Genomic DNA, 13739 nt, shown 5'->3' on the forward strand with positions numbered 1-13739 from the left:
AATGTATTCAAGTCTTAACTGAAACGTTTGTTTCCCTCTATCAACCACTTTTTAGACTGAAAAAAAGTTCCACAAATCACATTAGGAAATAATTGAAATAGAAATCGTTGTGGCTCTTATTTAAAGTTCTGAGATTTCTATTATTGTTTAGAAAAGGGACAGAATGTTTGGTATTGGTGTTAGGTATTACACCGTTTCTGCACCAGAATACACTTTTTAATCCTCTATTGTAAAACCATGTTCATATACCAACTGTTCATATACAGTTTAGGCATGAAAGAGAGCGATGAGCACATTCAATAAGCAAGATGCCTGAATTTTGCGAGTTTAATTGATACTGTAAGTGCTTTCGGAACGAAACCACATAGAAAACGACTGCATTTGTTGGTCAGTTTTATTCTATCTTTGCTTTCAATTTGCAATGTTTGACCTGTCAACCTCTGAAATAACAGAAAATATGGCCAGAAAACTCCAGTTTAGAAGTAAAAAGGACTGATGCCGAACACAAATGTTTTTCATGCACGTGATCCGAGAGGACGGAAAGCAAACTTGCCAACAGTTTTACAAATTGAACTTGTAAATACGTTTTAATAATAAAAGAACATACTGAAAAAACCCTACTGGATGTAGTTTCACGGCCCATTTTATTCTAAATTCACTTAGCATTGGCAAGTGTGGAAAGTTGCATTTGGATGTTACATTAGATATTCTCACTCTTGTTTTCTTCTTCCTGTCTCTTGACAAATTTGTCCTCAGCATAATGAATTTGTCCTCTGCCGAGGCAGATGTTCAGCTTTCTACCCACTGTTAGGACAGATGTTGATTCTTAGGCTCTTGAGATGGCACCAATCATACATTGGCTTCAATATAACCTCCCTGTAGAGCAACACACTGCTGTGTCTTAACTGAAACTTGTCCAAATGAAAACTATATTTTTATTGTAAGAGATATGTAGCAAATATGCTTTTTAATATGTTTGTTGTACATTGCTATATGATGTACGGTGGTCTTTGTGATGGACCTTTAAGGTATTTTGTAACTCATACAAAATTGTTTTTCCTTCATTTGATAACAGACAGTAACAGGAGGCATATTGACATGAAAAATATTTGGCATATCAATTTAAATCTTAGATAACTTTTACATGCAGAAATTTACTTTAAACTAAATTTTAGACTACATACATACATGCTAATTCGAACATAGTACAGCTACGGTATCATTTATTCACTAATTTGTTGCTTGATTTCTAATAAAATAAGATAGGACATGTTCTTGCAGGAACGCAGGTGGTGTATGATAGGCATTTAGTGAGAGTCAGCAATCAGATGGGCTACAGGTGTGGGGTTATTGGCAGGATGGGTTGAATCTGGGGATGTCAAGAAAAAGTAACCATTTGTATATTAGTATGAGCAGTTTCCTAACCCAATTAAGATTTCTTCAAATACTTTTTCCCTCTACCAGCACATTAAAAAATACAACTTCTGTGATGTGTAAGTTTAATAGCAGCATAAAGTAAGAGTGTTTACACATTCCTGGGAAACCTACAACAGCTAAAATAAAGTTCCTTAATACCTGTTAACTGTCAGAGCCCTTTTTGAGCCAACACATGAAAATGAGTGTTGGAACTAAAAGGGCGATAACTCATGAATTCTTTTGAATACAGACTAACTGTTGGTCTTGTTTGAAAATAGAAAAGTAGCTGATTATTGCTTTAAAAAAATCACACACACACAAAAAACATAATTTAAAAGGTCAATTGTTAAGTTTTTATTGTAAAAAATATGTTCCCTTTCTGTCGGTCTCTCGACGTTGTGTCGAGAACGACAGATGGGGTTCGCCCTTGAGAACCAATCAACTCTGACTACTATAGAAAAGGCCAATGAAATTTGGCGAATGCAATTTGCATGCCGGGCTCCGCCCCCGGAAATCCGGTATAAAAGGAGGCCGGCGTGCAGCATTCACTTACCTTTTGTTCTTCAGAGCCATCGCTCATGAGTACAACTCAGGATTCAATCCTCTACAACTACACGCTGGTGCTACGACGTGTTACAGCGGATCGTCCCTTTCTGCAGCGACCTTCCCCTGGGCGTCTCGGCGGTTCCGGAGGTGTTAGAGATTTTTTCTAAAAGTCCTTTTCAGGACTGACTGAGCATTCTCCAGCGCGGCATGTCCCGCTGTTCTCTTGGGTGCGGCACCCTCATCGAGGAGGGGGATGGACACGATCGCTGCATTAGGTGTCTGGGCGTCCAGCACACTGAAGCAGCGTTCGTTGACACATCTGCCTGCACTGCGGGCAGATTGTCATTCAGAAGTTGCGGTCACGGGTGGCTGTCTTCCTACGGGAACCAGCCACCATTTCGTCTGCTACCCGGGCTGTGACATCTGTGGCTACGGCCCCGATGACCACCCACGTTAGCAGCGTTAGTGATACGGGGAACTCTGCGAACGTAAACCCGCCAGCCAAGTGCTCACGGGCCGATCGCACCCCGATTCGCTCTTCTGAACGTTCCCCAACCGGCGGTGGCATACCGTCCGGATCCTCACGCACACACTCGGAAACGATGTGTGACGTAGATGAGATGTCGCTCGCAGCATCGGAGGGAGACTGGCATCCGACTCTGCCGAATCCAAACTCCACCCCCAGCGGTCGAGTTCAGGAGGAAGCAGAAGTGATGTCATCCGTGCTAACCCGGGGATACGTGGTTCCCGAGGTCGGTGCGCGGTGCAAACCGCGCCCACCCCGGGTGCCATGTTTTTCCCGGAGGTGCATGAGGAGCTGTGTAAAACTTGGAACGCTCCTCTCACGGACCGTTCCAGTGAAACCAGCTCCGGCTCCCTTACTTCCCTCGATGGTGAGGCAGCCAAGGACTGCGTCGAGATCCCCCGGGTGGAACGTCCGCCTGCGGTGCACCTGTGCCGCGGACGGCTACCACCTGGGGGGGGATCGACCACTCCTACCGTCCAAAGCACGTAAGACTTCGGCATCACTGGTGTCGAAAGCTTGCGATGTTGCGGGCCAGGCTGCCTCCTCTCTCTATGCCTTGGCCATCCTGCAGGTCCGCCAGGCCAGGGCGTTGAGAGGGCTCCACGAGGGTAAGGCCGACCCGGGTATAATGCAGGATCTCCGTGCCACCGCTGACAGCGCTCTACGGGCGACTAAGGCGGCGGCACGGGCCCTGGGTCGGACGATGTCCACGGTAGTGGTCCAGGAGAGACACCCCCGGCTATACCTTGTGCAGAAGAGTGACAGCAAGGAAGTCCGCTTTCTTGATGCACTCATCTCGCAGGGTGGGTTGTTGGTAACACCGTCGAGGACTGCGCTCAGCAGTTTTTTGACGGCGAAGCAGACAGTGGCAATTAACCACATTTTTTTTTTCACGCCGCGACTCGGCCGCCTACAGGCCTCCGAGATCTCACGTGACGTCTGCTTCCCTGCAACCCAGGACCCTTTCGACATCGGCTCCGGTTCCTGTGCCCCCACAGGCGGCACCCCGGAAGCAGAGGTCGAGGGGGAAACCTCCACCCCGTCAGCAACCTCCTCGCGAGAAGGGACACTGACGGGAAGACCCCAGGGAGAACAACATCGGGCCCGAACCTTCACAGCCACGGCTCTGATCGGTCGGTACGGGACGACTCCTGCCTCGTCACCAAAGCCGGGCCCTTGTTAGGGCTTGGCGCCCACTTACTCACTGAGTTTTTTGTTCTCCCCGGGTTTACTTGCAGCCGATCGCACACTCCACTGGACTGTGCTCGGCGAACCGACCTCACACCCTGGCGAGGCGTGAGGTCGTACACATATACGACAGCCGTCACCACTCTCAAACCGACAGTGCGTGCCGTTGTCCCGCCAGGCAGGTAAGCAGGCGGAGCAAAAACCTTCCCTCCGGGGACTCCCCGCGACATGGTTAGCTCCGCCAGCCGACGAACCACCCCCCGTGGGAATGATGAAGCAGACCGTCCCCTTGGTCACCCTGTCACAGTCCCTGGGAGCTCGAGAGCTGCCCACACTGTCTCGCTGGCTAATGAGGGCGGTCCGTCTTGGTTACTCGATCCAGTTCGCCAGAGACTCACCCAAGTTTCGGGGCATCATCTCTCCCTCTGTCAGAGGCAGGGACGCCTCCGTACTTCGGGTAGAGGTCCCCACCCTTCTGGCAAAACAGGCATCGAGTTCGTCCCTCAAAACCAAGATGTTCAGTGGGTCACCACCCGCACTTCATCGTTCCCAAGAAAGACGGCGGGTTGCCCCCAAAGGCTGCGTACCCTGAACAGAGCACCTTCACAAGCTGCCATTCAGGGTGCTCACACAGAGGCGCGTCCCGACATCTATGAGGTGTCAGGATTGGTTCGTGGCAATCGACCTGAAGGACGCTTACTTTCATGTCTCGATCCTCCTCGACACCGGCCGTTCCCACGGTTCGCGTGCGAGAGGCGGGCATATCAGTACAGAGTCCTCCCTTTCGGTCTGTCCCTGACCGCCCTTTCTCCCTGAGAGGAGGAAGGCGAGCGGGTACTAAACTATCTCAGCGACTGGCCTATCTTGGCACACTCGCGAGATCTGTTATGTACACAAAGGGACCTGGTGCTCCGGCACCTAGGTCGATTGGGACTCCAGGTCAACCAAGAGAGGGGCAAGCTCTCCCCAGTGCAGAGCATCCTCTTTCTCGGTATGGAACTCAGCTCTGTCACCATGTCGGCACACCTGTCCGCAGTTGTGCCCAACCAGTGTTGAACTGTCTGAAATGAACATTTTTAGGCAGACAGCGGTCCCCCTGAAACAATTCAGAGGCTCCTGGGACACATGGCGTCCTCGCGGGCTAATACCCCTCGAGTTGATGCACATGACACCGCTCCAACACTGGTTTCAGAGTCGAGTTCCGAGGAGAGCGTGGCACACCGGCAGCAGGCGCATGGTGATGCCGCCCTGCTGCCGACGCACCATAACCCCTAGTCTTTATGACTTTTTCGACGGACTCAGGTCCCTCTGAGCAGGTTATGAGGCAGGTCGTGGTGACGACTGAAGTCTCCCTGCAGGGGTGCGGTGTAGTGTGCAACGGGCACGCAGGTGGGGTGTTGGACGAACCCCCGCCTGCGCTGGCATATCAATTGCCAAGAGTTGTGGGCTATGCTACTTGCACTGAGCAGGCTACGGCCTCTCGTGCGAGACATGCACGTGCTGTTCCGAGGACAGCACTATAGCTGTAGCGAATACAGATCGTCAGGGTGGCGTTCGCACACAGCAGCTAAACACAACTTGCTCGACGCCTCCTCCGGTGGAGTCAACAGGTGACTCGTTCCCTGCAGGCCACACACCCCGGGCAAACTGAACTAGATAGCCGACGTGCTTTCTCGCCAGTTTATGCCTCGTGGAGAGTGGCGACTCCACCCCCGTGCAGTCCAGCTCATTTGGAGGCTGTTCGGGTAGGCCCAGGTAAAACCTGTTCACCTCCCGTAACACCACCATTTGCCCGCTTGATAGTCCCTGCCCTCGGCACGGATATCCTTGCGCACAGCTGGCCGCGGGATGGGCGGAAGCACACCTTCCCCCCCCCAGGAGCCTTCTTGTACAGACTCTGTGCAAGGTCAGGGAGCAGGAGCACCAAGTGTTATTGGTTACACCACACCGGTCTAACCGCACTTGGCCTCAGAGCCGATGCTCTGGACAGCGACTCCCCCTGAACCATTCCCCTGACAGAGGACCTGCTCTCTCAGGGGAAGGACACGTTCTGGCATCCCAGATCAGACCTCTGGAACACCCATGTCTGGTCTCTAGACGGGACGAGAAGATCCTAAGATGGCTACTCCCCCTATACGGCTGAGACCATCACCCAGGCTAGGGCCCCATCTACTAGGCGGTTACACGCCTCTAGACGGTGCCTCTTCTCGTCCTGGTGTCTTTCTCAACGAGAAAGACCCACTGAGGTGCTTGATCAGGATTGTGTTCCCCTCCTCACGAGACTGGAGACTAACATCTCCCTTCCACACTGAAAGTGTATGTAGTCGCTATTGCCACTCATCACGACTCAGTCGGTGGAAAGTTTCTAGGGCAACACGACCTGGTCACCAGGTTCCTAAGCAGCGAGAGGGCGGAATCCGCCTCATCTCCGCTCCATACCCTCTTGGGACCCTAAGTGGTCCTGGGGAGCCTCAGGGCCCCCCAAAGAGCCCCTCGGAGGTTCCGATCTTCCTCATAGAGTAAGACGGCCCTCCTGACGGCGCTCACTTCTTTCAAGAGGGTAGGGGACCACCGAGCATCCTCCGTGTCCCTGGATTGCCTTAAACTCGGCCCTGGAAACTCTCACGTTATCTTGAGACCCAGGCCCGGATGCGTGCCCAAGAAGTTCCCACTACTCCCTCCGGGGCCAAGTGGTGAACTTGCAGGCGCTCCCCATAGGGGAGGAAGACCCAACCCGATTAGTGTTGTGTCCAGTACGTACTGGACCGCACGCAGAGCTCTGAAGCTCTGACCAGCTCCGTGTCTGTTGGAGGACAGCAGAAGGGGAAGGCTGTCTCCAAACAGAGGCTGGCGCACTGGGTCGTGGACGCCGTTACGACGGCATTCCGATCTCAGAATCTCCCATGCCCATTGGCAGTGAGGGCTCACTCCACACGGAGTTTAGCCACCTCCTGGACACTGGCAGAAGCGCCTCTCTAGCAGACATCTGTAGAGCTGCGGGTTGGGCTATGCCCAAACACCTTCGCAAGGGTTAACAACCTTCGCGTAAACCCGGTGTCAGCCCACGTCCTGCGTGGCGACATGTAGGACTGGCATCCGGGGGGGCGTATGCCTGCGAAAGCACCTTTCCACCCTCTAACAGGTTGGGTCAGTGTGCTATTTACCTTTTCTTCTTACCCGAACACATCGCTAAGAAACTGGTACCTCACCAGCCTCCCTTCTTACCCAGACACTGGTTAAGAATAGGCATTCCATCCATCACCAAACAAGCACCCCCTGGGGGCTGGCTGGGCAGAGCAGCCTTCCCCCTTAGGCCGGGATACCATGTGAGCTATCACAGATAGCTCTAACCGGACCTAGTGCTACCGGACGTCTGTAACACCCCCTCCGTGGGCTGTTCCGTCTGATGTATCCTCATGAGAATGGTTCCCACTCCTGGTAACCCATGAGCTTCCCCAGGTGGGCCTCCACCTCGCGGTTAACTACTCAGTCCGCACGTTCCATGCGTTCTCCTCCAAGGACGAGACCATACCTATATCCACCATATTCCTCCCCACGGGTAGGAGGTGGCCTCTGTAGCGCTTCTCTGATTAAGAGTCGCGCTTACCCGGTGTAAACTGATCTGGATGGCCTCTCGCCTATAGAGAGCTAAGGCCCCGTCCGTGAAAGTTACCGGTCAGGGCTGTACCCATCTTTCTCCAAGAAAGCTCTGGAACCCCCCGACCACCACACTGGAAGGTTACAGTCTCACGAAAGCTTCGAGATGACACGCCCAGGCTTGTTACCGTCGCTTCGCTAGAGATTGTGACGCGATACAGCGTTGTGGCGTTTTCCATAGGCAACCCCATCTGTCGTTCTCGACACAACGTCGAGAGACCGACAGAAAGGGAACGTCTTGGTTACGTATGTAACCTCAGTTCCCTGATGGAGGGAACGAGACGTTGTGTCCCTTATGCCACGAACACGTATCGTATTCTGCTGCAGTTTGAGAGGTCTCAGGCTCTTCAGAACAAAGGTAAGTGAATGCTGCACGCCGGCCTCCTTTTATACCGGATTTCCGGGGGCGGAGCCCGGCATGCAAATTGCATTCGCCAAATTTCATTGGCCTTTTCTATAGTAGTCAGAGTTGATTGGTTCTCAAGGGCGAACCCCATCTGTCGTTCTCGACACAACGTCTCGTTCCCTCCATCAGGGAACTGAGGTTACATACGTAACCAAGACGTTTTTCTTTGATTAAAAATACAAAAGGATTAAAAAAAATCTGAGCACACTCTTTATACGAAAGAATCAATTACTCTCCCTACATAAATTATTTTCAAAAACACCAAAGAAATCTGTATTCTAGAGTCTTAGACCTTTCCAATGATATATAGTTTGTCATGATTTGATTAGAAATTACATGCACAATATTGAGGCAAACTTAGGTGTCCCGTGTACGGAACGGTTGACAGTTAACAGGCTACAAAGCATTGTATTGTTTGTTTGAGCATCCTGATAAGCCTGACACAGAAATGTTTGACCTATAAATTGCCAATATATTTATCTGTTCGTCTGACCAATGGCTGAAGGGCCAACAGCTATAGCCAAATTAATTTACTCGTTTTCATTCACTTCTTTTAAGTATGCTAGTAATGTAGGGAATAATGAAACACAAGAGCCTTTAAAAATGTATTTATTAAAAAAATATGTATCATTAATTTTAGAGTAAATGTTTTTATTCATTATGTTGTTTGTACATGACAAAACAGTGGTTTAGAGTTACATGTTTGGCATGCTGTCATTTACAATTATTTTCAGTGAAAATCATTACCTGGAATATTTTATACAAAATTATCTTAAATTTATCAATATTTATTTACCCTCAAATTGTTCCACACAAGTTTTATTTTCTTTGGTCCATAAAAAAATATGTTTATATTTTATCATATAACATTTAGTCCAGGGACTATACGGATGAAAAATAGCCTTTGGCCATGCAATGGTGTAAGTAAAATAAGTAAAATGTTATGTTTTGTGTAAATCATTCCTTCCGAACCCCAGAGAGCACCAGAATTTACATGTAGGCTTAGCAAGGCTGTGTGTGCATTGAAAGGTGACTTCTAAATGGCTCCTATCTCAGAATGCTAATTACTGTCTCCACAGCTTATCAGTTTTTCACGATGGTTTATTTAACGCCTAAATCAAGCATCGATCCACCAGCGGTCATCTGATCCCAGGAGGAAAATCTCCAGGCTCTCTGTGGGACAGAGATATAGGAATGGAATATCCATACCTGTCTGCCTCTCTTCCCTTACGTTAACTCTATTGCTCTGTCTGTAACGCCCTGACTCTGCTGAAAGTCAATGACTTCCAGGCCTTGTGCTTGCGTACAAGGCTCTGAGGGCAATCTTTGTCCAAAATAAAAGCTTCAAGCTTAGTTTCAGGCCGCTTCTGGCTGTATTGTACATTAGGCAGGTCTTATATTGGGCTCCTGTCTCTCTCTGTCAGCAATTAGGCAGGCTTACACCAGCTGAATGATTTCATTTTCAGTGATGCTGCCAACTGGGTGTCAGCTGCTGATAGTATGTTATCTGTGTCTCTTTGCCCCTGTTCTCTCTCTTTCTCTCTCTCTCTCCCCCTCTCTCTCATTCAGTCTCTCTCTCTCTTTCTCTCTCTTACACTCACTGTGTATGTATATCTCTCTATCTTCACACATACTATGCAAACTGAGGATGTTTAAAACCAAAAGTTTTTTCTAGCACCTAACACTTTTTTAAAGGGGTCATATGGCACGAATACGTGTTTTTCTGTGTCTTTGGTGTGTAATAAGTTGCCAATGCATGTATTAAACACGTACTGAAAAATTGCAATAATTAAAGTGTCTGAACAAAATTCAATCTAGAAAAGCGAATGCTCACCCAGACCTGCCTGAAATGCCTCGTGTAACCACACCCCCTCACATCTACGTCAGTTCGTGGTATGATTTGACTAAGACCGCCAAAATGTATTCGGAAGTAGGCTAAGGTGGGCATACCTGTCAGTACAACTGCTTTGGAACCTGATGTTCCAAATATGGTATGAAGCATTGCATTTTCGTCACACGCTTATAGTATTCGACCAATCACTGCACACTAGTTAACTGGCCAATCATAGCAAACCTCGCTTTTCTTAGCGTTTCAGAGAGGCGGGGCAAAGAGGAGATACAAACATTCATGGTATGTGGAAAATACAGCGTTTTTGAACCTTAAATCTTGTATACACATTACATCACATCTAAAACAAATGATAATATTCATTTTCGCCATGTCATATGACCCCTTTAAAATGAAGGTGATACAGAAGGACAAATTTTGGCTTCTTAAAACATTTCAGTCAAAGAAAAATGTATTTCTCATGTTTTAATAGTCTGAACAGCTCTTTTCTCTACAAATAACCTTTTGAGAAAAATAAATTGTATTTAAAATGTTAAAGATTTTTTTTAAACCAAATATCCGATAATGGTTCTTCCATGGCATTGTGTCGAACTTTTATAAAAAAATTAACATGTTTCTTGTTCCCTATACCTATGTGAAAAGTTATTTAAAGTGTAGTATCAATGTCCCAAATGTAAATTTTTGTACAACCTGTTTTACTACAACTATCAAGGTTAAACAATGGTTACTGTTTAACAAAACCATGGTTAATTTCTGTTGTTTTTATCCTATTCTAGGGTTGTCAAACGAATGATCGCGATAAATCACATCCAGAAATAAGGGTTTTTGTTTATATGTCTGCTTACTGTGCATATTAATTTTATATTTATATACACATACACATGCATGTATACATGAATATTTATTATTTTCATATTTTTTCTTAAATACATGCATGCATGTGTATGTTTTTAAATACAAAATTAAAATGCACAGTACACAGACACATATTAAGTAAACAGAAACGTTTATTCTGGATGGATTTTATTAATCATGATCAATCGTTTGACAGCTCAAGTGTATTTTTGTACATTTTCTTTGGTCACTGGGTGATTTTTTAAATATCATTTTGATATAAAACAATAGATAAATAATTAAATGATTTTTCTGTACTAAATGTTTTTGTAAAGTTGCATTATAAAAAGTAATTTTTTTCACAAATATACAACACAGCTTAAAAAGTATACTTTTACCATTTAAAAATAATATATTTATTAGTTTTTACTTTAATTTATTATTTTTATATTACTAATAATTACGTTTCATGTCAAGCTAACTGAACACTGGCCGAGGGATTTAAGTGCTAAATTATCATTCAAATAATGTTAAACAATGCAAAATTAATAAAACTGTAAGTGTATAAAGGTCTTAACTGGCTGTATGTTATATATTTTCTTTAAAAAAAACTATTTTTGAATAAAGAAGCACTGGCCATTTCTTGACCATTTAAATAGGTTCTTATAAAGCTCTCTTGAAATCTGCCCAGAGCTCAGTCAGATGAATATATTATCACACACCCACACAAACTTGATCTGGGTTCAGCGTCTTATACCATAGGCCAAACCATCTGCCAGGCTGATGGCTGCCCTGTGAGACTTGGTTCACTGTTTTCTTCATTTCCTTTCACCACTCACTACCCAGAGGCCAAAACCTTCCACTATTACACTTACAGAAAGACAGAGTTAACGGCTGTGTCCTTGTCTCTGCAGTGCCCATCTGAGAATAACCTGCCACTTTTCTGCAGATGCTTCCTAAATCAACTGTGCTTTATCTCAGTATTCACATATCGAGGAACAAACGAGAAAGCCCACAAGGCCGTAAGGCTATAATTTACTGTAAGTGTTTTGTGTCTTTGTCACAGTCCCTGCCATGGACTCGGAAGATGAACCATTGTTGCTCCAAGGTACTTGGAATGTAAACGAGTTTGAGGAAGAAGAAGAAGAAGAAGAAGAAGAGGAAGCTGATGGAGAGATGGGACAGGCCAGTGGAGAAGAGCAGGTCTGTAGAGGGGTGTGGTGGGCTTTAGGCTGGGTGTACACACAGCCCTGGGCAAGCGGGCTAGTTCTGGTGGTTGGATTTCTGGTACCCTTTGCCCTCTCGACTTATATGTTCCTTAAGTGTGAACCTTTAGATATAGACCTTTCCTACAGCGCCTTTGAGGTTAGGAGTCATTCCTCTGCAGAACGTTTTGATGCTCTCACCATTGCACTGAAAAATCAGTTAGGGTCTTGGGACAGGCACAGGCGGGACACTGACGGATTTGACCTTGAAGCCAATGCTCTGAGAGACCTTTTGTTACTCATGGTAAACAGACAGGAAGGGAAAGATGTATCTAAAATGGCTAATGTTTCAAGCCCTGCAGGAATCTTGGATACAGAATCGACCGATACAGGGTTATGCCACGAAAACGATAATGAGAAAAATAACAAGAATAAAATGCAAGAGACAAACTCCACAAGCCCCCAAATAGCGGCAAGCGTCAACTCCGGTGCCGAAGATCACAGGAAACCCCCCTCACCCTTGATCAGGAAGCGAAGATTTGCAAGCTACTCCTACCTCCAGACTCAGGCCCTGTGGAGGATAGAGCTAGTTTTTGTAGCTCAGGGTGACGAAGATAACAACATTTTTACCCCAGAACGGCTTTACACCATCCATCAAGTGGAGAGACTTCTAATGCAGCATGCGCAGTTTCAGCAGTTCTGCTGGAAGCCACTGGAGGCGTTACGAGACTTACCCCTGGGACCCTCCTTTTGCTCTCCTCCAAGCTCCCTCCTGTCCTATCTCTTCCCCAGTGAGCGCGCGGGCAAGATCTACTATGACGGCATGGGACCTGATCTAGCAGATGTTCAGGGTGAGTTGTCTGGGGCCATTTATAATGTTAAAACTGTTTTTTGCGGAATCGTACTTGTCTTTTGTGTTAAAAAATGTCAAATTTACGAGAAAGCGGGGAAAACACGTAATTTTACAGGGACTGCTATTTTACAGATTATTTCTGTCAGAAATTTTCAATTTATTTACTGGATTTTTCTTCAGTGCAACAATAAAGTTTCAACATTAATTTTTATTAATTTATTAATTCCAATCATGTGATTTGGTAAAACTGATCATTTCTTAATGCAAAAGACAATATTTACTTTTATGATGTTAAATCTAACAAAAATTAACTTTAAATGGTATCTGGGTAAAGGTTATCTCATGTTTATGATGATTAGAACCTGACTTTAGCTAGTTTAAAAGACCTGTTTAAGATGGTAGACCAGTATGAACCAGCAACAAACCAGCTAAAAACCTCTCTAAATTCTTTTAAAGCACTGAGCATCTTAAACTCAATTTTTTTTATTAAACTCTATGATTCTCTATCCTCAGGTGCCCTGAGCTTGGCAATTACCCATCCTCAATTTTACTGGTATGTGGATGAAAAGCTCACACCAGACAGGCTTCAGTCCTCTCTCCTTCGCAGTGAGATCCATTTCGGTGCTCCTCTTCCCTCATTCTACTCTCTCCAAGACAGACCTTTAGAACAAAGACGTCAATTCAGAGACTTTGTGGTGCGATATGCAGACATCCTGTCACAGCAATCCACCAGGTGGGTTTTGAGGTTTCCATTGGTGTTGGCAGAACACAAGAGGGTTTGCTGAGGACAAATGACTATTCACTGCACTGTGTTTTGTTGGTAAATTTCATATGAGCAAGATTGAAGGTTCACTGGAAAATATAAAGCAATACAATATATTAAATATCCTTAAATTGAAACCTAGTGCAATACACTATTCTAATATATTAATATTGTATCATTCCGTATATATAGATTATATCTATATTAAACATTAAATTTACAGTATATTAAATCATTTAATATACATATATTTAATTATTCAATATTTAACATTTTGTAACATACAAAATTTTCTGTTAAGGAAAACATATTTTCAAGATGGCCAACTGTGCAAAATAATCTGTGCAAAACATTTAAATATTAACCCTAAAATATGAGTAAGTAAAGCATAGATAAAACAAAAATATTAAACAAAAATATCATTTAAAACTGAAACATACAACATAATATATAAAATATACAGCATTTACAGCTAACAAAAGAATAAAAATGAAAA

General features: G+C 45.5%; 1 protein-coding gene across 2 annotated transcripts in view; it reads left to right on the forward strand.

Moving 5' to 3' along the window:
- The window catches only part of disp3 (dispatched RND transporter family member 3), a 54470-nt gene that overhangs the window by 11574 nt on the left and 29157 nt on the right, over positions 1-13739 (forward strand). For both annotated transcript variants that reach the window (XM_056729589.1, XM_056729590.1), the window contains exons 2-3: positions 11489-12478; positions 12994-13213. In XM_056729589.1, the coding sequence (XP_056585567.1) occupies positions 11497-12478; positions 12994-13213 (1202 nt within the window). In that variant the 5' untranslated portion in view covers positions 11489-11496. The remainder of the gene's footprint in view (positions 1-11488; positions 12479-12993; positions 13214-13739) is intronic.

Source organism: Triplophysa dalaica, chromosome 18, assembly GCF_015846415.1.
Source record: "Triplophysa dalaica isolate WHDGS20190420 chromosome 18, ASM1584641v1, whole genome shotgun sequence".
NCBI lineage: Eukaryota > Metazoa > Chordata > Actinopteri > Cypriniformes > Nemacheilidae > Triplophysa > Triplophysa dalaica.